This window comes from Phocoena phocoena, chromosome 15 (genome assembly GCF_963924675.1).
Source record: "Phocoena phocoena chromosome 15, mPhoPho1.1, whole genome shotgun sequence".
Taxonomy (NCBI): Eukaryota; Metazoa; Chordata; class Mammalia; order Artiodactyla; family Phocoenidae; genus Phocoena; species Phocoena phocoena.
The window spans coordinates 86,638,187-86,663,853 of record NC_089233.1 but is presented as its reverse complement, the minus strand read 5'-3'; the positions used below and the strand labels follow the sequence as shown (position 1 = coordinate 86,663,853).

General features: G+C 57.5%; 1 protein-coding gene across 1 annotated transcript in view; it reads right to left on the bottom strand.

Annotated features, from left to right (window-relative positions):
* Positions 1–747: 747 nt before the first annotated feature.
* Positions 748–25,667, bottom strand: part of NTSR1 (neurotensin receptor 1) — a 47,889-nt gene continuing 22,969 nt past the window's right edge. The window contains exons 2-4 of the mRNA XM_065893050.1: positions 4,948–5,149; positions 2,101–2,191; positions 748–997 (exon numbers count right to left, since the gene is read on the bottom strand). Of these exons, the coding sequence (XP_065749122.1) occupies positions 748–997; positions 2,101–2,191; positions 4,948–5,149 (543 nt within the window). The remainder of the gene's footprint in view (positions 998–2,100; positions 2,192–4,947; positions 5,150–25,667) is intronic.

The following is a 25,667-nucleotide window of genomic DNA, read 5'->3' as shown; positions in this document are numbered from 1 at the left end:
GGAGCTCAGCTGGACAGCGGGAGGGAGAGCGTGTGAGGACGTGCCTATCCTGGGACCCACTGACCTGGCCTTGTGTCCACAGAGCCAGAATGGAGAACTGCGAGGCTGAGCTGCCCTGTGGTGTCCCTGCAGAGCTTTGCCACCTTGGCCTGGGGAGGACAGGCGGCGGGGGGGTGCCGCCAGGGCTGGGCGATGCCAGGCTGATCCCTTCATTGACCTCTTGTGACATCAAATCTTCCTGGGATTCGCCCTTGGAAAGGTGGTGGGTCGGATGCCTGCTGCACAAGGGGCTGACCCGGTCCTGAGCTGCCGGAGGCCCTCTCGGCGGTGCCAGGACAGCGGTGGTCCTGCCAACCGGGCTCCTCCCAGCGCCAGCTCTCGGGGTCACCACCCTCCGGCCCCAACCTACCCCTTCATGTCTTTCTCCCTCAACATCCATTAGTCTGAGAACAAAAAGACCGCCTTTCACCCAACACTAATTTCTCCTCATTAAAGGCCCGTTTTGGATCTGGGAGAGGATCTGTCTCTCTTTCTGGCTTTGAAAGAGAAGGGGTGCGGGGGAGGGTGAGAGAGGAGAAGCCGAAAGGAAGTGCAGCCTCTGGGTGTGGGTGCTGGGTCCTGGGCCTCGGATGCCACGGAGCAGGGCCGACCCCCGTCCAGCTCTCAGGCGCTGGGCGGACAGGCGTGGAGGCCGAGTGGCAGCCCCTCTGTGACCCCTCCCGGCCCCCCGCCTGGCCCCGCCCGGGCCTAGTACAGCGTCTCCCGGGTGACATTGCTGGAGAAGTTGTGGCTTCCGGACACGCTGCTGGCCTTCCTTGAGAAGGCCGGCCTCCTCCTCCTGTACCCCCACAGGGGACACAGGCAGGCCAGCGTGGACAGGAAGATCTGGCGGAAGTTGGCGGAGACGAGGTTGTACAGCACGGGGTTGATGGTGGAGCTGACGTAGAAGAGGGCGTTGGTCAGCATGTAGAAGTAGTGGTAGAAGTCATACAGGAACCTGGGGTGGGAGAGGACGCTCAGGCTGGCGGGCCAGACACAGCCCGCACGGGGCAGCCCGTGGCTGACGCAGGGGCCTGGGACAGTCATTGCAGACTACTTGGACATCTTTTGAAATGGGGATATTTCACAATAAATTCCACGGCTCTGGTTTCTCTTGAGAGGTTGGAAGTTCTGAGCACACTCCCGCCTGGCACCGGTCAGCTGAACTGCCGAGCTGAGCTGCGGCCGCCCACCCGAGGCCAGCTGTGCAGTCCCCCTTGGCCGCAGTCTCCACCTCTCCCTGCAGCCCAGCTGGCCTGCCCTTCCTTGTGCAGAATCCCAGCCCCCCCTCAGGGCTGCAGGACGTGGCCAGGGCCTGGCCTCAACAGAACAGCCAGGCCAGGAACCCCCTCTGCACCTCCCAGACAGCTGTGCACCTCACCTCGACTTGCTTGCCTCCGTGCACAGGGATCTAACCCCCTCATCTTGCAGCTCACTTCACTACCAGGCGGCCCTGAGTTTCAGAACCCCTTTACTTTGGGCTGTGTTCCACGCCCTGTACCTTCTCTTCATCCTTTCTAGATTTTCCCTCCCTAGTGGCTCCCCGACACTTGGAAGAGCCCACAACCCTGGGACCTGGCAGCCCCGCTATGCAGAGGAGCTCACGCAGCGGGGCTGAGGCTACCGTTGCGGGGAGGCCAGCTGGCGAGGCCGGCGTCCATACGTCGCAGTGCGGGTGTGATGCTCTCGGAGTCCCAGGGGTCCTCCTGGCAACTCCTCCAGGCTGGGGGTGGTCTGGGGGCCCCGACAGTCGCCATCACTCCTCCCACAGCCAGCAGCGCCAGCCCTTCCTGTCGCTCTCCAGACGCCCCCAAACCCGTCTTGTACTGACTGTTTTAGGACTTGCTTTCCTTCTACGAAGCAGCTTCCAGGGTGTCTGTCCCTCTACGGACTCTGCCTTCCCTGCCCTATCACAGCCACACCTGAGGGCCTGTCGGGGGATGCTGACCCGCCCACCCTGAGCTGCCCCTCTCAGCGCCCCCAACCCCTACACTCAACTGTTTTGGGAAGCATGCCCCCAGCCCAAGCCTCACCCCTTCGGCCCCAGCCTCCCATACTCACGGGGTCCACTGCTCGTCCGAAATGTAGCTGAACATGAGGCGTCGCACATGGTAGGGCAGCCAGCAGACCACGAAGGCGATGACCACGGCACCTGAGACATGGAGGGATATGGGCCTCAGGGAGGTGGAGGGAGGTGTCCCGTGTTCGTGGACTGAAACAGCTAATAGTGTTAAGATGACAACGCTGCCCAAAGTGATCTAGAGATTCAGTGGACTGTCTATGGAAATCCTGATGACATTTTTTGCAGAAATAGAAGAATTCATTGGGAATCTCAAGGGATGCTGGACAGACAAGACAGTCTCGAGAAAGAAGAACAAAGCTGGAGGACTCACCCTTCCTGACTTCAAAACCTACCACAAAGCTACAGTCATCCAAACAGAGTGGTAATGGCATGAGGACAGACGTATAGACCCATGGACTAGAACAGAGGACCCAGAAATAAGCCCTCCCATATAGAGTCAAATGACTTTCTACAGGGCGCTGAGATCAAAGGGAAAAGGGCTGTCTTTTCAACGAATGTTCTGGGAAAACTGGATCCCCACATGCAAAAGAATGAAGCTGTCCCCTTACCTCACACCATCTGCAAAAATTAACTCAAAATGGATCAAAGATCTAAACATAAAAGCTAAGGTACAAAATTCTTAGAAGAAAATATAGGACAAAAATTTCACAACATTGAATTTGAAAAGACAAGGGAAAAAATAAATAATTTGGACTATAGAAAAATAAATAACTCTGTATTAAAGGTCACAATTGACAGAGCGAAAAGGCAACCTTCAGAATGGGAGAAAATATTTCCATCACATATCTGATAAGGGATTAATATCCTGGGCATATAGAAAACTCAACAACAAAAATCAAACAGCCCAATACAAAAGCAGGCAGAGGACTTGAATAGACATTTCTCCGAAGAAGAGATACCAATGGCCAATAAGCACACGAAGAGATGCCTAACATCACCGATCACTGGCGGAATGCAAATCAAAACTACGAGAGGGTACCACCTCGTACCACCTCACACCCAACGGGACAGCTCCTATGAAAGAAACACAGAAAAGAGTCATTTGGGGGAGGATGTGGAGAAACTGGAACATTTGTACACTGTCGGTGGGAATGTAAAATGGTACAGCCACTTTAGAAAACACTTTGGCTGTTTAAAAATATTTTTTAATTCAATAAATTAAAATTCTACTCCTGGGTTTATGCCCCCAAAGAACCGGAAGCAGGAGTTCAAACAGATGCCAGTAGCTCATAGCAGGACCACTATTCAGAGTGGCTGAAATCAATGGGTGACGATAAACCAAACGTGGTCCATCCGTGCAACAGAATATTCAGCCCTCAAAAGCGAGGACGTTCTGACACAGGCTACAACATAGATGAACCGTGAAGACATCACACCATATGAATAAAGCAGTCACAAAAAACCCCAATACTGTGCGATTCCACCTAAAGGCGGTCCCTGGAGGAGTCAAATTCACAGAGACAGAAAGGAGAAGGTGGTTGTCGGGGGCTGGGGGAGGGGGTGGGGACTTGGTGTTTCACGGGAAGAGTTTCAGTCTTACACGGTGGGAGGGTTGGCGGTGACAGCCGCACAGCAACATGGGCATCTACACTGCCGCTCAGTTGTGCACTTAGAAACGGGCAAGACGGTGAATTTCATGCTCTGTATATTTCACCACTATGCGAAAGAAAGCACCCAACCACTCGGGAAAACTTCGGGCCGAGTGTGCTGTCCCGGGGCAGAGAGAAGGGTGTTCCCCGAGAGGTGCGTCATCTTCTTGGGGATGTGGGGGGATCTGTGGGAGGTCCTGGCTTTGGGATCCCCGCTCCAGGGCTGCTGCCCTCTGGGGGGCTTGCGGAGACCCTGGGCCGGGGAGGTCCCGACGGAGGCGCTGCCTGCTGGCGGCAGGGGTTGGTGGCACCGGGCTGCTCCAGAAAGCTCGCCCGCACGCGGCAGAAGCAAACACTGCCGCCCCGGTCACCTGACCCGCGGCTGTGGGGGCTGAGCCGGCCCGGGTGCGAAGCACACCCGAGTCACTCTCCCGTCAATCACGTGCTGTGGACGGATGCAGATGTCATGCTGTTTTGGAAATACTGGAGCAATAAACGATCCAAGTGAATTTTACCTGTCTCTTTTGACTGTTTAAAAAGGTGGTTACTGGACCATCTAACATCCCATGTGGGGCCTGCATCACGTTCCTTTTGGACAGAGCTGCGGGGACCTTTTCCTTCCAAGACCTGCAAAGGGGAGGGGCAGGCAGCCCGGGGCAGGGGGGAGATGGGGCGTGGATCCTGGGGTGGTGGGAAGCACAGGGTAGGCACTCTGGGGGACCGGGGGGGCCGGGGCTGCCTCAGGAGAGCACGGAGGGGCAGGTTGTTTTGAGGACCCCTCCTCATAATGCACCTGCAGGCCCAGGCCATGCCCGGGGACACACAGAGGGAGGATGGACCCTCACCACCCACAGAAACGTAGGGCCCACCCCACACGATCCTTCAGGATTCCCTACTAGAATCTGTGCAGAGGGACTGCACCTCCGGCCTCTCCAGCTGGCACCTGACTGCCCGGCACGCATGGGGACCCCAACTCTGTGGCCCTGGCTTTGTGAGCAAACTGTCCGACTCAGCCGGTGCCAGGAGGCTTGCTGAATCGGTGGATATACGGATGGATGAGTGAGGGAGTCAAGAGAAGCCCCGACCTCAGGGAGAGCCGGCATTCTGAGCCTTGGCCCGGACGCGCTCCGTTCCCAGGCTCTCTAAACCTTCTGTTTGTGGTACCCAGCTCGCTGCTTTGCTGGCCCCTGGTGGCCGCCCGCCGCCCGCCCCTCGCAGGGCCCAGCAGTTACGTACGTAAGACCCGGACGCCGTGGCGCAGGGCCTGGACCCGGCCGGGCTCGATGGACATGCTGAACGAGCTATGCTGGTCCCCAACTGTGCGCACCTGGCCCTGCTCGGCCGCCTGGCGGACCATCACGGTCAGCTTGTTGGCAATGATGGTGTTCAGGACGGAGATGGCCACCATGGGGAGCACGAAAGACATGAAGGTGTTGATCTGCGAGAGGTGGAGAGGGGCGGCCCGTGAGGCTAGGGCAGGGGATGCGCCCTGGCACCCGCCCCGCCCACCGGCCCAGGTGTAGGGGTTGGAGCGTGGGCGGTGCTCGGTCTGTCCGTTCCCAGACTGACTCTCCGCCTGCTCCCACAGCCCTGGCTTCCTGGGGGAGGTTTGCAGACTCTCTGTCAGCTTGGGGAGCCCTCAGCCTGTACACAGTGTGGAGTAGAACCCTGGGGCACCCCGGCTGCGGTGAGGGGCCGGGTCTCTGCGTTCCCGGGTCTGGACAAGGAAACGGTCCCTCCTGACTTCTCTCCAGGATGGCTCACCCAGCGTCCCTCGTCCTGCACACGTACAGCTCACGTTAGGACACGAAGGGGAGACCCGCCCCCCGCCCCACTTCCTCTCAGCGCGTTGAAAAGCGCTTCTCGTTGGCACCTCCACCTTCCACGTTTCTCTGCCTCTGGGGAAACTGAGTCTCCGGGTGCCGAGGGGCTTTGCCAAAGTCACCAGCTCAGAGCGGCTGGACCTGGACTTGAGCTGGAGCCCAGCTCCTCAGCGACACCAGGCTGAGACCCGCCTTCACGGGCACCTGCTCAGCCCGAGAAGCTGTGGCCTCCCTGAGCTGCCACTGGCGTTGCTGACAGGGACGCAAACCCGCCAGTGCACGTGTGTGGCCCTGACCAGCGATAGGGAGCGGGCCTCCCACTGAGCTGGTCCTGAATCCGCATCACCTCCCAGGGCCCAGGAGTAAGAAGCCTCTGGCGTAAAGCCGCGTTTGCCGCTGGCTTTCGAGCACGCTGGTCCTCACGCCACATCCCGACGCCCGAGCTTCTAAGCGTGAGCTCGCGAGCCCTCGTGAGGGGGCGGTGCCTCTTCTCCATGCCCCCTACCCGACTGCCGCCGCCCTGAACACTCACGTGAACTTCAGAGTCAAAGAGCAAACGGCTGCACCTGGAGAGACACCTGCACTGGCCCCACCTGGTTCCCGGGGTCTGCAGGGGGTGCCCCGGGCTCCAGGCTGCCCCCTCCACCTCCTAACTCGGGTTTGCGCACAGCCCTGAGAGCAGAGCCGAGGGTCCCGCGTGGAGGTCTCCTCGATGGTAGACAAGGACTGTCTCAGCAGGGTAAGGACCGTCCAGCTCTGTCCTCCTAATGCGGCAGCGGCCAGCAGGAAGCCAAGAGGTGCTGGAGGCTCTAGAACGCCGATGGGTTCGCCTCCTGGGCCTCCTGGATGTCAGACCTCTGTCCCGAGCAGGGCAGCTCACACGGCCCTCTCTTCGGGGCATTGGCCAATGCCTCCGCGAGTCCTGCCCGCCCCACAGTGCTCCGGGTCCCGCTTGGGAGGACTGTAGGCATCCAGATGGTGGCTGAGGTCACCTCTGGCTCCTTTTGAAAAAGACTCCCCTAAACTAGAGGACAAACACGTCAGACAGGGGCTGCGTGGGCCCTCGGCAGGCGTCCTTTCCACACTTGCCAGCCCTTGCGCCCATCACTAGTCACCCGCTGGGTGCTTGGGAGTGGCCTGTCCCGGGCACCCTTCTCTCCTGCGTCCACTGAGCTCAAGTGGCGGTCTGGAGGTCCTCCCTCAGGACGATGATGGGCTGGTGCGGCCGAGGGGTAGCTCTGGGCCGGGGGCTGGGCTGGGGTGCAGGGGGAGGCCGGGCCTGGGCCCAGGAGACAAACCAATTCCCGTGAGTCACCACAGCCGGGCAAAATGTAAACAAAACAAATGTATTCAACACAGATTTTAAATGTCAAAACATTTGAAATACCATACTTCAATGAGCACAGCAAAAACAGCCACCTCTGGGGGCCGCGAGCGGTGGACCAGGGCCCAGGCCCCCAGCGGATCCCCCAGTTGGGAGAAGTCCAGGCCCTGATCCTGAGGCTCTGGAGTGGGGAGAGGGGCCCCGGCACTGCAGGCGCCCCCCAACAGAGGCCTGGGGACGAGGCTCGAGGCCGGCGTGGGCTTCCGGAGGGGCGTGTCTTCTCTCGGCCTCCCCCGCCCCTCCAGCCTGGACACTGAGACTGAACCTGGATTGTGGGGTACCAGGGCAACGCCTGGCTCTCGGGGTCGCCTTCTCTTGCCGAGGCTCACAGCACGGATGGGAGCTCAGCCTGTACCCCTTTCCTGCACTCCACCCCAACTTCTGGGAACAGGGGAGCAGCCCACTCCTGGCAACAAGCAAAGAGAAGGGAGTCGGCTAAGCCCTGTGCAAGATGTCCAGGAACCACTGCAAGTGTAGCCACAGGAAGGACAGAGGGGAAGGAGGGGCAACCGGGGCCCTTCCAGACAGAGACATGCGGACGTGGAGGGATGCGCCTCGTCTATGCATTGGTCCCAATAAAATGTGAGAGCACCTGGGGATAGACGGCCTGTCTCTCAAATTCAGATGGAAAAAAAGATAATCTAAGAGTAGCCAGGAAAGTTCTGGAAAGGAAGGTGACAGGTCAGTAGGGGACGGGAGGCCTCACCCACTATGGGAGGGCACTCAAAAGAGATTGTAGGAGAAGAGTTTGGCGCGAATAAATCAGGGGAGCAGGAGAGAGGCCAGGAGCAGTTCCCGGTGAGGCCAACGTGGCCTGTGGTAAAGGCAGCGCCTGAACCAGTGGGAGGAGGTGGGTGACGGGCTGCAGAGCTGGGGGCTGGATGCTCAGGGCCTGCTGCTTCCACCGTCCCTTCCCAGGACCTCCGTCCGCTCCCCTGGAAACACCCACCCCACTCCATTCCTGGCCAGTGGGCACATTCCGAGAGGCCCGGGTGAGCCCTCATTGGACACACACAGGCCACACGTTCACCTCTCCACCAATCACGTTTGTCCTATGACAACCAGCCCCAGGCCTGCTGTTCAGAAGAGAGACCCCACCTTTGTGGGGGGCCTGCTGAGCAGGAAACTGCTTTTGTGCCCATTGGTTCTGTTCTCCCACCTTGTGTGGGGGACCTGCCTAAGAATGGGCCCTCACAGGTGAAAGGAGAGCATTTGTAATTTTGTGAGGGACAGAGAGTGAAATGGTTAAGCCGTAAAAAGAAAGTGGAACAGGACACAGGTCTGTCTGGGAGGAAGGGCTGCCCCCGACCTGCCTGCAAACAGGTGCGGGGCACCAACGGAACGCGCATAGCCTGGCCCGCAGTCACGGGGTCCTCATGCCTCTGCCTCCTCCTTCAAGGCTGTTGTCCCGTCTACCCTTCCTCGGAGGGGCAACAGCTTGTCTTGTACCGGCCTGTTTCTCGCTGGTCCCACGGTGTTTAGGTAAAGAGACAGCCCCTGGACTCCGGGGCTTCAAGGCTCAACACCAGCCTGCGGTGAGTGGGAAGGTGCAAAATACCACTCAGGGGCTTCCCTGGTGGCGCAGTGGTTAATAATCCGCCTGCCAATTCAGAGGACACAGGTTCGAGCCCTGGTCCGGGAAGATCCCATATGCCGCGGAGCAACTAAGCCCACATGCCACAAGTATTGAGCCTGCGCTCTACAGCCCACGAGCCACAAATACTGAGCCCACGTGCCACAACTACTGAAGCCCATGAGCCACAACTACTGAAGCCCACGTGGCACAACTACTGAAGCCCGGTGCCTAGAGCCCGTGCTCCGCAACCAGAGAAGCCACCACACTGAGAAGCCCGCGCACCGCAACAAAGAGTAGACCCCCCCACTCGCCACAACTCGAGAAAAGCCTGCGTGCAGCAACAAAGACCCACCACAGCCAAAAAAAAAAATCTCTCTCAGGGTGTTTGCAAAACTCAGCAGCTTGTACAACTGCTTCTGAGGGGAGAGGCAGAGAGAAGGGGCTTCCTGTCAAACCCTCCAATGTAGATGGCCTCACTGGCCTGGCAGGGGCCACCCCCAGCAGATGACCAGTCCAGCCAGGCCCAGGCTTTAGGGACCGCCTCCTCCTAACCTCCTCACCCAGCAAATGCTGAAAGTCGCCTCCCCCTCGGCCACCACCAAGGGCAGGACAATGATGCAAGTCACTCCAGAGTCCCTGTTTGTCTCTGTCACTCGGCACAGCCCTGCTCGAAAAGCAAAAACCCAGAACAAGTTCAATGCCCACCCACTCGGGCTGGTTGATAAGTGATGACGCAGCCACACCACGGGGTGCTGTAGACGCTGAGAATGACCGACAGGGAGGGCCAAGGTCATGGTTTAGTGAAAAGAGCAAACACAAGCAGCTGCTGCCTCCGTAAAGTAAGGAGCCGTCTCTACGCCCAGGATTGCTCCCCGGAGAGAAGCCTAACAGAGGCTGACCCAGGCCGACTCAGGGCAAGGGCGGGGAGCTGGGGGGCTCTGGGCACGCCCTCCTGACCTTAAAGCACCTGAGTGGAATGAATGTGTGTCCCGTGACAGGTGCCCGGGCCCCTGCTCCCACAGTGACACGAGAACAACACACCCCACCTTGCCGCCCTGGGATGGGGGTGTTGGAGGTGGAGGGCACCAGATCTCAGTGCATCCACCCTTGCTTCATAGGCGGGACACCAGGGCTGGGAGGGCAGAAACTGTCCTTCAAGGTGACACAGCCCAGAATCTCCCGGGCTGACGTTGTCCGAGAAACTCTGCCCTCCAACATCCCTCATCTCACGAGCACCCAGACCCTCCGGACGCCGCTGGGATCCCACCCAGGAGGGCACACGCGGTCCACGGCAGACACGCGTCTGGGAAAGAAGACAGACGAGCGTCGAGGGCCCGCTGCTCTGTGGGTCAGAGCCCTGAGTGTCTGGGGGGAAGCCCAGCATGTGCCTTTAGGGGAGGGACCCCAAGCCTCCCCCAGAACTGCCTGCATGAGGCACCGAGTGAGTCATCTTAGGGCCCGAAAGGCCACCTCGGGCAGGGGAGGGGGCTCCACGGACCGTGCGCAGCTCCAGGCTTAGCTTGGCCACTCGGGCCACTAGTCCCAGCCCCTCACAATGCAGTCCCACCGCCATTGGGTGGCTCTAGTACCAGATTTTGGCTCCGTATAAAGGACTTCCACTTTCTGGTTGATACACAGTCTTTAGCTAACTCTTTTTTTTTTTTTAAACAAATTTATTTCATTTATTTATTTTTGGCTGCATTGGGTCTTTGTTGCTGTGCGTGGGCTTTCTCTAGTTGTGGCGCACAGGCTTCTCATTGTGGTGGCTTCTCTTGCTGTGGAGCATGGGCTCTAGGTGCGCGGGCTTCAGTAGTTGTGGCACGTGGGCTCAGTAGTTGTGGCTCGCGGGCTCCAGAGCGCAGGCTCAGTGGTTGTGGTGTTGCAGAGCACGGGCTCTAGGTGCGTGGGCTTCAGTAGTTGTGGCACTTGGGCTTAGTTGTGGCATGTGGGCTCAGTAGTTGTGGCTCGCGGGCTCAGCAGTTGTGGCTCGCAGGCTCAGTAGTTGTGGCACACGGGCTTAGCTGCTCTGCGGCGTGTGGGATCTTCCCGGACCAGGGCTCGAACCCATGTCCCCTGCATTGGGAGGCGGACTCAACCACTGTGCCACCAGGGAAGCCCCCCTTTAGCTAACTCTTAACAGAGTGCTTTCCATGAGCCAGACCCATGTTCAGTGACTTGCATGTGTCACCTTGTGGAATATGCACATAGAAGCTATTGGTGCTCTCACTTTATAGAAGAAAAAGCCCAGACACAGTCTGACCCACAGACCAGTGCTCGCTTCCGTGTCCTGGGGCCTGTGACACGCAGAGAGCAGAGAGCGGACGAACGGAGAACCCCCTGGTCATGGGCAAGTGTCGGAGGACCTCACTTCGGTGGATGCATGCCTCACCCCCAGCTTCCCAGAGAGGACACTTTGGGTAACTGCAAAAATTTGACAACAACTTCTAGTCCAAAGGCCACAACTCCATGGTGATCTCTCAGGACTGAACATCTGTCCATTACTCTCTCCTTTCTTTTTTTTTTCTTTCTTTTTTTTTTTTTTTTTGTGGTACGCGGGCCTCTCCCGTTGCAGAGCACAGGCTCCGGACGCGCAGGCTCAGCGGCCACGGCTCACGGGTCCAGCCGCTCCGCAGCATGTGGGATCTTCCCGGACCGGGGCACGAACCCGTGTCCCCTGCATCGGCAGGCGGAGTCCCAACCACTGCGCCACCAGGGAAGCCCTCTCCTTTCTTTGATCTCCCTTCCGCTCCACGCTGGTCCCCGTGCTCCTCTTCAGGTTTGGAGTTTCTGGGAGAAGACTGACCAGAGTCACCAGCGACTTAGAGTGGAGACAATGCTCGTGCCCCAGGGAGCCTTAGGGTTCAGGACCATGGACAGAGCCCATCGCTGCGGAGGGGCTGCCCCGGTGGAGAGGCGTGCCGGCCTGGGAGCAGCTGTGGTTGGCAAGACTGGGTGGGGAGGGACTGGGGAGTGGGACCCCCAAGCCAGCTGGGGGCAGCGATCATCAGGGATACTCCTCCCTGTCCTCAGACCCCTCCTGTCCACTGATGAAGGGCAGGTGAGCAGCCTGTGACCTCTGCAAGAGGCCCCCACCGAGTCCCCACTGCCCGTGCAGCCGGCAGCCCTGTACGTGGGAGTCTTCGCCCTCCTGGAGTGCCGCAGCCACAGAGGACCCCCCCCCCCCCCCGCCCTGCAGCCACATCCTGCCTGGTCCCGGCTGTGCTGCAGCGCTGGCACCAGCCCGGCTGCCAGGAGACCCTCAATCGGATTAGGGAAATGGCCCTCCCACTGCGCCTGTCCCTCCACCTGTACCAGGGTCGCCGTCCTCGAGGAGAGACAGGATGGGACCCTGCCCTCAGCAGCACACAGGGCAGGTGCTGGGGGCCTGGCCTTGGCTGTGAGTTGGTGGGGGGCTCGTTAATCACCCTGGGTGTGGAAGCCGGGGCGGTGAGTCGCGTTCCGGCCGTGCCATCCCATCTCAAAACTGCATCGAGACCATCTGTAGACTGAAGTCCTGTTTGCCGTGTTTTCAGATATCTGTTGGCTAAAAAGCCCATGAGAACATTCAAATCAGTGGGACATCTGCTAATTAGCAACCGACGGGGCTGTAAAAATCCTTGACAAGGACAGGCGCAGGGCAGGGGCTGCAAGTCTGACCCCGGGCCCGGCCCCCGCCTCTGTGTCTCACGGAATGTGGGCAGGGAGGCACCTTAGCGGTCACCTGTCACCTACCGTGAGACCACAGCCCCCAGCGGATGCAGCCCAGCTCTCAGCCCCACCGGCTCCTCACACCACGACGATGACCATGTACTCGCTCGTGACAAGTTCTGTCTTGCAGGCTGGCTCTCCGTCCGAACATGAGCCCCCAGGGTCGGTTGCCAAGCCTTCTGTGTGTGCCTTTCTGCCGTGTAGGGCCACCTTGATTCAGGAGTAAAAGCGGGGCCGGTTCCGCACAGAGTGTCCTGCGTGCACCCTTGAAGGAAGTCAAGCATCGAAGAACGTTCTCTGCTCCACGCCAGGAAGACCTGGGGCCCCGGTCTTAATCAAGAGCCCCTGGGGGCTGGCGGACGTTGGGAGTGGATTTCCGGGCAACTGTGCGAACCCCCCAGCCGTGCCTGGGAGTGAGTCCTGCAGGACCGGGTCCAAGCTGGTGTCACGTGCATTCCAGAAAGCGCTTAGGAAGGAGTGGTGCTCCAGGCCCGGGGCCTGCCTCCGCCTCTAGGGGTGGGCGGGGAAGCGGCCCTCCTGCGTGTTCGCTGGCAGCTGAATCTCCAATTCGGTGATTCAACTGTGGGATTGAATCTCCAATCCCACGATTTTCAGTGTTTTCTTGCCATGTGATTGTGTGGGCAGCTCAGCACATAGCCTGTTCCCGATTTTGAACTACCGGCCACTGGCAGAGCGCTAACTGCGTTCCCCGTGGACATCCGGCCCTGTACCCAGTGTCTCGGCTCCTTTCAATGGAATTAGCGTTCCGTCCCTGCTTGCGGGGAATCTGATTACGGTAGACCTGGAGCCGAGCGGCCGGTGTGAGGGAGGGGGGCTGGGAGCGGCCACCCACGTCCCCCCAGGCCCCACTGGACCAGCGTTTGGGTCTAGTTTTTCTCTCAAGCTGACCAGCCCCTGGGCGTGCAGGGGACCTTGTGCTCTGGGCTTAGCCCCGGGAAGTGACACTTCTGCTCCTTCAGCCAGGCCTCCTGGGGCTTCCACCCCAAATGGCTGTGATTAGGAGTGGGGCGCCTTAGAAATGATGGTGGGGTCCTGCGCCCCACCCCCACTTGGTCCCCACCAGTGCCGGCGGGCCCAGCTGTGCTCCTCTCCAGGACAAAAGTCAATCAGTAAAGGAAGAGGGAACGCCAGTGGGCGCCGGCCAGCTGCCCAGCGCCACTCCAAAGCTCCTTCCCCCGACGACCGTATCTGTTAAAGGCCGTTCTTCCTCCGTCCCCGAGAGACCACAGGCCTCCACGAGGCTGCGTGACCACACGGTGCTCCACTACGCTGTCCTCCTGCACGGCTGCACGGCGCCCCTCTGCAACAGCGAACAGCCCTGGCCTTCGCACCGTGTGAACGGCCTGGGGCACACGAGACTCACTGCTCTCCACACGTGTGTGAGAGGTGGGCCTGTGGGGTGGCTTCTGTTTCTAGAACTGGAGTGAAGGGCAGAGCAGCCCAGGCTGGGGTCTTGCCGCGCCCCCTGGGCACGTCCCCTTCTCACGCTGGGACTGTGTCCTGCCTGTGAAGATGGGGGTGGCTGGTCCAGCTTGAAGGCCAGGAGACTGAGGACAGCCCAGGCTGGCCCCAGCCCAGTTCCTGCCCTGCCCGCACCCCTGCAGAAGGACCCCTGCCTGACGCAGGCCCTGGGTGCCTGGAGCACTGTTGACGTCTGAGCTCGAGGGCTGGCGGGGAGGGGAGGAGGGGGCGCTGATTGGCACCCAGGGAAGCCTCCCTCTCTTGAGAGCCAGGCCAGCGGCTTGCAGGGACGCCAAGAGGCTCCACTCAAGGCTCCTCAGCCCTTTTCCTCGGATGCAATTTCAGGAAACGAGGCTGTCCTGCTCAGGCCTCCTGTGACTCAGGCAATTACCTGGAGACAGGCCCCGGGCAGCCGGCTTCCTCCCGGCCCAGGAGCCGCGGACCTGAACAGGGACAGGCTCTGCGTCTCTTCTGGAATGTTCCAGCGCCCTCCCTTCTGTTTACCCACAGCCTCCCCACCCCCTCCCCTCCCCACCGCAGGCCCACCAGCCTGTGCTTCACGCTCCGTCCTCCATCCTCTGAATGCACCGTGCACCCAAGCCCACCTTGCCTAAACGTCACAAGCACTTATTGAGCACCTGCTGTATGCGAGGCACCCTGCACATAGACTGAGGTGAGCGCGGAGGACAGGTGGACAGACGTGGCATGGAGGTGAGCACGAGGCCCAGCCCGGGGGGGAAAGGGCCATTTTCTGGAGGAGGGACCTCCATACGGAGACCTGAGGGGTGAGGGGCACCCATGGGCCTGAGAAGGAGGGGAGCATGTGAGATCTCGGGAGCCCGGGGGGCCGGGCGGCGTCAGATCCCAGACAGTGGGCCATTTCCTCCTGGTCATGGAAGAGGGGGAGGGGTGAAGGGGCACGGGTGAAGGGGTTAGGGGTGAAGCAGGGGACTGCGGGCGCAGCTGTGTTTGCATTTCGGGAGAGTTCTGCGGACAGGGTGGGTAGGGCCTGGGGACAGAGGGCCCAGGGAGGGGCCCAGGCCCAGGAGGGAGGTGATGCGTCTGTGTTAGGGCGGTGCCTGTGGGGATGGACACATGGAAGTTTGGGAGGCACTGGGGGGCTGAGGCAGGCCCCGGGGTGGGTGGACATGGGGGCAGCGAGGGTGATGCTGAGAGGTCCCGCTACACCCTCAGCCTCTCAGGGCCCCTGGAGCCGTGCACTTGGAGGTGCAGGAGGCTCCAGGGCAGAGCACGTCTCCTTCTGAGCAGGTGTCTTTGCTGCTGCTGACCTCCCAGGTCAGAGGTTCCTTCTTACACTTTTCCTCCAACAATTTGAGTCTCTTTCCCATGGAAGTGCCCTGAGCAGAGATGCTTTCCCGAGTCTTCCACCAAGTCCATCTTCCAGGAGGCGCCCTGAGCTGCCGGGGCCCCTCCTCCCCCAGAATGACTCACTGAGTTCGTGAATTGGGGTTTTCCCCCGCGGTAGAATCGCAGGGTAAACTGCAGTGTAGGGGCATCTTGGAGCCCCACTCCCAGCCAAGCCTGGGTACCTGCAACCTGCAGGCACGTGGGGAGACGTGGAGGAGGGGTAGGAGCTCGGGGTATCGCCTTGCCCTTGAGGTGGGTGCACGAGCCCCCACAGGCCGGGGTCCCCCGTCCTCTGCTCCTGGCGTTGCCGGCCCATGCCTCCCGCCGTCGACCTGGGCGCTAACTGCAGCTTCTGGAACTGTTCCAGGTGCACTTACTGGGGCTCATTCAGGGCAACCTTGTGCCCTCCCCCCTTCAATTAACACCGGCCCTTCCCCCGCCAGGGAGGCCACTCGAGGCACTCCCGGGCCTTGGCCTCCCTCCCTGTATGGGCCTGGTCCCTGTACTGGGCTGGGCCTGGGCTGAGCTGGTAGGCAAGCCCGCCACTTGAGGGCACTGATGCGGTCGGTTGCGTAAGGGTCAGCGCTGTGAGGTCTCTGCCTCTTCTAGTCAGTCTGTCGTCGTCCCCATGGACTAACCGCAAATTCTCACCAACGCAGAGCTACAGGGCAAAACCCACAGCGACGCCGGGCCTGAGCAGTCCTATGATTGGAGACACAACTTCAAGGTCACCCCTTGGGCGGGGAGACAGCCGGTCACTGTGGCTACTTTCCCCTGAGGCCCAGGCACGGCTCTAGCCCCGTATGTCCAGGTGTCTCTGGACTGGCCGCCACAGGCCCCCACACCACCAAGCGGATGCTTGCCCAGGGGCAGTGCTGTGCCTGCCCGCAGCCTCACAATCACCGGGACCCCCCAGGGGCCGTGTGGTGGCACCTAGACTCCCCTCGTCATCCCAGATGGTGAGGCAGCTCCTTGCAAGCTCTCCTGGACCAGACTGTGTCATGAACTTGCCACCCTGTGGCCCGTGGCAGATGGCCCTTAGGACGGCCGAGAGTGGCTCCCACCTTGGACGCCCACCTCTTGCAATGTGACTTGGCCACTCCTCACATAGAGATGTAGGGTCTGTGGCCCACCCCTCGACTGGGCCGGCTCTGACCAGCGAAATGCAGCGGCCGTGTCGGCCTGTGCCTTCCCAGCCAGGCCTCACACTCTCTTGCTGGCTCTCTCAGAATGTGGCGGCCACCATGTGAAGAAACCCTGATTTGCCTCTCACCCTGGGACAGAGGCCCAGGTGAGAGCCAGCACCAGCCTCCAGACAGATGAATGAGGCTATCTCAGACCCATCCAGGCCCCGTGCAGCCACAAGATGACCGAAGCCACACGAGTGACCCCAGCTGAGACCGGCTGAGCCAGCTCAACTTGCCATCCAACGGATCACAAGCAAATAAACAGCTAGTGTTTTAAGCCAATAAGTTTGGGGCTCTTTTGTTACGCAGCAGAGGTTAGCTGAGACACTGCCTTACAAAATGCTGTGTTTTTAATTTATCTGTCCCACCACTGCATTTTCTCCTTGGAGGGAAACCTTGCTTAAATAAAATATAATCCCCCCCCTGCACCCCTGCCCCAAGCACTGACAACGAGTCCTGTGAAGGCAGGGGGATGCAGTGGGAGCGGCGGGCAGGGTCATTTGTGTGGCTGACTGGGCTATCGGACCCCAGAATTTGGGTACTGTTTTTTCTTATCTCTTTATAGACTCTGGTTCTAGGGACAGGTTGCCAGCAGACAGCTGGCCAGGTGGGGACTGGTTTTATAACGGTTACTGGGCACCACCTGTGATGTCCCACCCCTCTCGCCACACTGCAGAGTAGGGTAAGAAGCATGGTGGGGGTGGGCGCAGTGTCTTTTACTTTTATTTCCCATGAAGAGAGGCTCATCAGAGAATCTGACCTGTGGGTCTGATTTCTTGAAAACCCAGCAGCGTGTAATTAAAGCTTGAAAGAGGAGAGCCGGCTGCTGAATCAAACTCAAGTGAGACGAGTGACCGGCATCCTTTAAGGGGTCTGTGCTTTGACGGTGTCTGAGTGGTCTTCCCTCAAGCCCCCAAACCTTGGTCCCACTTACTGTGCATGTGTGTTTGTGTCTATGTGTGCACGTGTGTGTGAGCTGCGTGTGTGCACACCTGTCTCCTGTGTCTGGCCCTGTTTTGCTCTTGGTGTAACCGAGCAGGGCCTCTGGGTCCTTCCCGGGACAGACTCCTCCCCCACGTCCTCTGCTGTAGCTCCTCTCTGAAGTACTCAGTATCTGATGCACGCTTCCTGAGTTGTTTCACAGATGCTAAAGCCCCCACCAAACGGCAGATGTTAAGTACTTGATGACCACGATCGTGTAGCCCCCAGGCCTCCTGGAGTCTGAGCATTGATAATGTGGACCCACCCTGTCACCTCACCGTCAGCCAATCAGAGAATTAATTGTGTACAAGCTGATCACATACCTTGCGACGCCCCCCACTGCCCCCCGCCACCCAACTGGGCCTTTAAAAATGCTCCCCTGGGACTGCCCTGGTGGCGCAGTGGTTGGGAATCCACCTGCCGATGCAGGGGACGCGCGTTCGTGCCCCGGTCCGGGAAGATCCCACATGTCGCGGAGCGGCTGGGCCCGTGAACCATGGCCACTGAGCCTGGGTGTCCGGAGACTGTGCTCCGCGGCGGAAGGGGCCACGGCAGTGGGAGGCCCACGTACCGCAAAACAAAAAAGTGCTCCCCTGAAACCCATTGGGGAGTTTGGGCTTTTTCAGCGCTAGCTGCCCGGGACTCCGTGTTTGGGGCCAACAATAAACGCTGCATCGTCCTTCATCACAACCAGGTGTCGGCAGATTGGCTTTGCTGTGCGTGGGCGAGTGGACCTGAGTATGGTTGGGTGACACTGGCTCACGCAGAGCCCGGGTGGTCTCTTCAACGAGGGAAATGCCTCATGACAGCTCGAGGCCTTGGCCTCCCTCCAAGTCGCCACTGAGAAGGCCATCAGGTTCCATGCTGTCCAGCTGCTGCGCCCCTGATTCCGAGCAGACCCTGCGGCCCCCAGTCCATGCCACCACCAAGGGGACGTGTTTCTGAACAAACTTCCCCTCGGCCAACACCCAGGCTTATTATAATCACGGCACACTGGTTTCTGTTGAGGGATGAAAATTAGCAGATTTAGACGATAATTACCTGGCTCTGAAAATTAGACTCTAACGAAAAGGGTGCTTGAACCCGGAATCCAAATTTGATGTTCAGACTACGTGCTTTGAAGAAAGCTCTCAGCCAGAAACAGGGGTCGGCCAGAGCCCCGGCTCTCTGGCCACTGCTTTGCCATCTGCCACCCGCCCCCCGAGTGGGGTCTGCAGGCCCAGCCTCACAGCCTCACAGCCTACGTCCCTGGTGCCCCCCTCACCTGTGTATTTATTTTGTGTGTCACGTTTCTCACCCTCGCTCCAACCTCACATTACACAGAGGGGCGACACCGCTGTGGACAGAAAGTGTGTCCTACAAAATTCACCTGTCGAATCCTACCCCCTCAGGTGATGTATTAGGAGGTGGGGCCTCCTGGAGGTGATGAGGTCGTGAGGGTGGAGCCCCGTAATGGGGTCAGAGGCCCAGGGAGGCCCCTGCTCACCCCCCAACGTGAGGAGAGGGAGAGGACACAGTACCAGCGCCTGCATCCTGGTTGTCCAGCCCCAGGGCTGTGAGAAACACACGTGTTGTTAGAAGCCCCCAGCCTGGTCCTTGGGAGCAGCCTGAGTGGATGGAGACGGCTCCCGGGGTTACCTGCCCCCAGGGAGCAATGGGAGGGTGGCACCTGGGGCGTGGCCACCAACCTGTCCTTAGCCGCGTGGAGGAGGCTAGGGGCCGCCCACCCCGTAGGGGTTGCTCCCTGCAGAAAGCATCTTGTCAGGGGCCACTTCCTCTGCGTCCTCTCCCACCCACGCAAGGAACTCAGTCTCCCTCCTAACGTGTGCTTGTCCCAAAGGCACAATCGGTTCATTTGTTAGACTGGGCGTGAGTCAAGACACTGACGTTAGGTTTTTGATGCAGACGTGCGATCCAGCTGAACCCGGCGCCTGTGCGCGGAGCAGACAGGCTTTCAGCCTCTCCTGTGGCCCCATCTCCCACCTGCAATTACGGCAATTTGCATGACTGTGAGTGGGGCTGGCCTGGGCCCAGGGCTGTTCGGAACGCCAGGCTGTCCTCACGCCCCCAGCAGGCCAGGTGGGCAGTGGCAGAGCCGGGGACGGTGGAGAGGCCGAGGGAGAGCGGTTCCCCTGGGCACTTGTGATGATGTGTGTGTGTCTCTTAGTTGCTGCCACCCCGCCCTGCGGCTGCCTGGTGCCCTCCAGCCACCCACACACTGACCGTGTGAACGAACAAATGAACGACCGCCCGCCCAGGCTGCCCTAACACAGTACCCTGAACTGAGCAGCTCATAAATGGCAGAATCTATTTCTCACAGCTCTGGAGGCTGGAAGGCTGAGACCAGGTGCCGGAGTGGACGGTCTCAGGTGAGGCTGCCTTCCGTGTCCTCATGTAGCGGAAAGAGGGCGAGGGGCTCTCTGGCCTCTTCTTATAAGGGCGCTAATTCATCATGGGGGCTGCACCCTCATGACCTCATCACCCCACAAATGCCCCATCCCTTAATACCATGACTTTGGGGGTAGTGCTTCAAAACATGAATTTGGGGGGACACAAACATTCAGTCCAGAACAGCTGGCAAAGGAAGGGATGAGCTGTCTCCACATGGGGGGCCCCTAACCTGGGGGAGGCTCTGGCGAACGGCCCCAAGCACACACGGGAGCTTTGTGTGCACGGACAGGCAGCTTCCTTTCCCAGGAGGCAGTGTCTGCGGCTGTACAGCCTGACAGAATAGTGCCGTTTGTGCCAGCCGTAAATGATTTACAGTTTTCTAGGGCCTACATTAAAAAAAGTAGAAACAGGTGAAAAGAATTTCATTAATAAATTTTATTTAACTCCATACATTCAAAATATTATTTCAACATGCAACCAGTATAAAAAGCGTTAGTGAGATCCTATATATTTTCCCTTCATCCAAGCTCTCTGGAATCACAGGTGTGTATTTTACACCGAAAGCTCCCCGGGATTCACGCTGGACACCGCACCGCACACAGGGCAGCTTGGAGTTCTTATGAGAAGCCACGCAGAACCGTTTCCAGGTGGCATCTACCCCACAGCTCACGGCGCCTGCACTCCCCTGGTCCCATCTCTGGTCAGTGGGGGAGACAGAGGTGCAGCCTCTGGACCCCCTGGTCATCCCCAAAACAGGATGCGTCAGCATCTGCACAAGGTCAAGGATGAGTCATTCATTTAAAAGGAGCCATGAGCAAAGTTGCGCTAAAAAATGAAGCCCCCCTATATGAACAGTGGGCAAGCAGACCCTCTGGAAGACACTATAGGAGCAGCACAGACCCCAGGGCAGCCTGCTTTTGGGGCCATAGCCTCCAGAACCAATAATGGCCTTCTCTGTACCCCACGAAGAATCCAGATGCACCAAGATTTCCCAGTGGGCAGGGGCCACAGGGTGCGCTCCTGGGAAGGCATCCTCTTCTTTTGTCCTGTCACCCACCAGACCTCAGAAATGAACCAGAGTTTTGTCAAGGAACTAAGCCCTGAGGACAGGACGCTGGGAGGGGCGGTGAGTCCCAGGATAAGAGGCAGAACAAGCGGCTTCCCCACCTGAGTGTCAGTCTCCTCATCTGTAAACGGGGCCAGTCGGGAGAGCCCCGAGCCCCAGGGGTGGCCACGGGGATCAGAGTTGGCTCTCGAACTATCATTAGTGACGCTGCAAGCAACCACGTCAGGGCTGTCACAGGGCTTGACGGGGACCAAGCATTAATCACACCTTCGTCACGGACCCCTCACGTGAGGTCTGCTCACCCAGCTCAGAACCTTCCTTATCACCTGAGACCCAAGTCAACCGTGGCCACCAGAGGGTGGGGGCCCCTCGCTCTCAAAGGCCGGACCACTGCGCCGTGCCCTCCGCGAGCTGACCCAGCGCATCACTGGGTGAGAGGCCCCAAGCCACTCAACTGCAGCCACGATTTCTAGACCTTCTCCCAGTCCGGAACATTGGAATGGACACAGACTGACTCCACGTGGAGCCCTGAGTGTCCCTGACCGAGGGACACCACCGTCCCTGCGACAGTGCTCACAGCCCGCAGAGAGGAGTGTGGGCGAGCATGTCAGCCCGCAGCTCACGCTGGAACCCGCCGCTTCTTTCTCTCCTTATTCTCGCTAATGTTTATGCCCTGGAGCTGAGACTTTGAAGGCTGGTCGCACAAAGGTGTCTCCAGGCGGCCTTGCGAGGATGCAGACAGAGACGTGGGTGCAGACACAGAGGCTGTTTCCCTGTTACGACTGGTAATCAAGATTCATTTTCTCTGACAGCTCTTATCCCGAAAAGACAACCACACACTGTTGATGACATGTAAATTACTTGGGATTTGCAAGTCAATTGCTTGCATGAATATTCATGACTGCGTGATACCCATGCGTGTGGCTCTCAGGACACAGACCGCCTGGGATCCCAGGCATCTCGCAGGGACGTGAAAAGGCTGCCAGAGGCCCCTTTCACCCAGATGTCAGCAGGGTCCGCAGGCCGTGGCTGCCCCACGGTGATCCCCACCGGCAGGAGGAGAGATGCTCACTGGGGAACGGGGAGGAGTAGGGCTGCTCTCGTCCTGTTGATCGACCTGCTTCTCCTAAACCAAAGGTGGCCACGTGGGGCTCTGGTCTAGACCCAGGGCTCCCCTGACCTTGGCCGGGTGGTGGCAGTGGGACGAAGCTGCGGGCCCCCCGGGACACGCGCACACCTGGCTCCCCGTCCATCACCCGACACGGGGCGGGGAGCTCCAGGGTTCTGTTCCCCATGGCCACGGGCACCCGAGGAAAGCTGCAGCAGCCGGTCTGTGAGCTGGACAGTTGGAGGGAGCCTGGGGTCCACCCCCGGGGGAGACGCCTGGCCTTCTGTGGCAGCTGCATGGCCCGGCCGGCCCGCGGCTGACCCACCTGGTGATGGGCCCTGTGCCCCCTCCTGCTTGTGGGGTAAAAACACGCATGTGCGCCCAGTGGGTCAAAGGCCCAGGAACTCGGACATCAAAGATATTCCTCTTGAACCAAAGCAAAGTGGGTTTGGGTTGGGCCCAAGGCAGACTTCCTGTTTAAACTAACTGCTAAAGCCAGTCGTTGAAGGAAGTTTGGAAATGTACTGCGTGAAGAGCAGAGGGCCGGTGGCCTTTATTTCCAAATCCTGACACAGGGGCTCCCCACCAGGTGCGGCTCTCAGTGACCTACAGATGAAAGCTCACTGCGTCCTCATCGCAATCCAGATGGGGAAACTGAGGCAAAGGGAGGTTCCCGTCACCCCGAGAGCAAGTGCAGGGTGGAGACGTGCATCTAGGCCACCTGCCTGGCTTCCGCTTGCCGCTAGCACCAAAACAAATGAAACACATTAGGTATAAATCTAACAAAGTACGTACAGGATCTATAGATGGAAAATCACAGAACTCTAATGAAAAACTCGAAGAATATTTAAATCAATGGAGAGAGAGTCCATGTTCATGGATAGGAAGACTCAATACTGTTAAGATTTCAATTGTCTTCAACTTCATCTATAGACTCAACTCAACCCCAGTCAAAATCTCCACAAGTTATTTTGTGGACATTGATTCTGAACTTCACATGGAGAAAAATCTAGGTGAGCTTGAGTTTGGCAACGTGTTTTTGGATGTAACAACAAAGGCGTGATCCATGAAAGAAAAAAACTAAGTTGTATTTATTACAATGAAAACTTCTGCTCTGCAAAGACACCGTTAAGAGAATATGACAAGCTACAGATTGGGAGGAAATATTTTCAAAACACATATCTGATGAAGGATTTGTTATTTCATGTCTGGTAAGGGAATCATATCCAGAATACACAGAGAATTCCTAAATCTCAACAACCAAACAATAAAGAACCCAACTTAAAAATGGGCGGGGCTTCCCTGGTGGCGCAGTGGGTGAGAGTCCACCTGCCGATGCGGGGGACACGGGTTCGTGCCCCGGTCCGGGAAGATCCCACATGCCGCGGAGCGGCTGGGCCCGTGAGCCATGGCTGCTGAGCCTGCGCATCCGGAGCCTGTGCTCCGCAACGGGAGAGGCCACAGCAGTGAGAGGCCCGCGTACCGCAGGAAAAGAAAAGAAAGAGGGCAAAGGATTTGAATAGACCTTCCAAAGAAGGTATACAAATGGCCAATGAACCCTTGAAAAGATGCTCGCCATGACCAGTCAGGAAAGTGGCAAATCAAAACCACAAAGAGGTATCATCTTACACTGACTGGGATGGCTACTATTAAAAAAAGAAAAACAGAAAATAACAAGTGTTGGTGAGGATGTGGAGAAATTGGAACCTTCACGCACTGTTGACGGGAAAGTAAAATGGTACAGCCGCTGTGGAAATGAGTTTAGCAGTTCCTCAAAAAAAAATTTAAAAATTGACCCAGGAACTCCACTTCTGGGTATATCCCCCAAAGAACTGAAAGCAGGGTCTCAAAGAGATAGTTGCACACCCATGTGACACAGCAGCATTATTCACAACCGCTGAGAGGTGGCAGCAACCAGGTATCCATCCACAAATGAACAGATAAACACACTGTGGCGAATCCACACAATGGAACAGTGTTTAGCCTTAAAGAGGAAGGGTATTCTGTCATCTGCTACAACGTGAATGAACCTCAAAGACGTTATGCTCAGTGAAATAAGCCAGCGGTCACAAAAGGACAGAGACTCTGATTCTACTTGTTTGAGGTCCCTAGTGTAGTCAAATTCAGAGACAAAAAGCGCAACAGTGGTTGCCAGGTGCTGGGGGCGGGTGGGGAGTGAGTGTTTAATGGGCAGAGTGTCAGTGCTGCAAGATGAAAGGTTCTGGAGATGTGGACGGGGCGGCCGTCGCACAACAGTGTAAATACACGCAGTTGCATTGAGCTGAGCTCTTAAAGATGATTAAGGTGGTAAATTTTATGTGGATTTTACCACAACAAAAAAATAGGAGTGGGCTTCCCTGGTGGCGCAGTGGTTAAGAATCCGCCTGCCAATGCAGGGAACACGGGTTCGAGCCCTGGTCCGGGAAGATCCCGTATGCCGCGGAGCAACTAAGCCTGTGCGCCACACCCTAACTGAAGCCCTTGCGCCTAGAGCCCGTGCTTCGCAACACGAGAAGCCACCGCAACGAGAAGCCCGCGCACCGCAACGAAGAGTAGCCCCGCTGGCCACAACTAGAGAAAGCTCGCACGCAGCAACGAAGACCCAATGTAGCCAAAAATACATAAATAAATAAATGTTTTAAAAAAGAATTAAAAAAATATATATATAAAAAGGAAAAAAAAAACCCTCCAAAACATACAAAGAACTCTCTTAACTCAAGAAAACAAACATCCCAATTTAAAAATGGGCAAAAGATCTGAACAGATACCTCATCAAAGAAGATACACATGGGGAGGGGGAAGGGTGAGCTGTGACAGGGCGAGAGAGAGGCATGGACATATACACACTACCAAACGTAAGGTAGATAGCTAGCGGGAAGCAGCCGCATGGCACAGGGATATCGGCTCCGTGCTCTGTGACCGCCTGGAGGGGTGGGATGGGGAGGGTGGGAGGGAGGGAGACGCAAGAGGGAAGAGATACGGGAACATATGTATATGTATGACTGATTCACTTTGTTATAAAGCAGAAGCTAACACACAGTTGTGAAGCAATTATACCCCAATAAAGATGTTTATAAATTTTTTTAAATAAATAAAATTAATACTTTGTAAGTTAATTAAAAATAATAAGAAGAGTGCAAATCATAAAAAAAAAGAAGATACACAGATGACACAATAAGCATATAAAATCAAGATGCTCCACATCCTAAGTCATTAGGGAAAAAATGCAGATCAAAACCACAAGATACAATCGGAACGGCTAAAATAAAACCTGACAACACCAAATGCTGGTAAGGACGTGGAGCAACATGAAACGTTCATTCATTGCTGGGGGGATGCAACACGCGGCAGCCACTCTGGAAGATGGTTTGGCAGTGTCTTATAAAACTAAACACACTGTTACCAGACCATCCAGCAGTTGTGCTCCTTGGTATTTACCCACAGGAGCTGATAACTAATATCCACACGAAAACCTGAATAGGGATGTTTGTAGCAGCTGTATTCGTAGTGGCCAAAACTTGGAAGCAAACAAGATGTCCTTCAGCAGGTGAGTAAATAAACCGTGTTGCATCCAGACAGCGGAATATTATTCAGTACTAGAAAGAAAGGGTTATTGAACCATGAAAAGACATGGAAGACACTTAAAAGCATTTTAGTAAGTAAAAGAAGCCAACCTGAAAAGGCTACAGACTGTGTGGTTCCAACTCTTTGTAGGATATTCTGGAAAAGGCAGAACTATGGAGATGGTGAAAAATACAAATTGGCTTCTGGGTAGAATTCTGGACACGCTTCAGATGTTTGGAAACAGTGACTGTGTCCCCTTGGTCTCTAGCTCCCACAGCCTTCCTTGGGTGTCCCCACCCATGTGGTCATCTTCCTCAG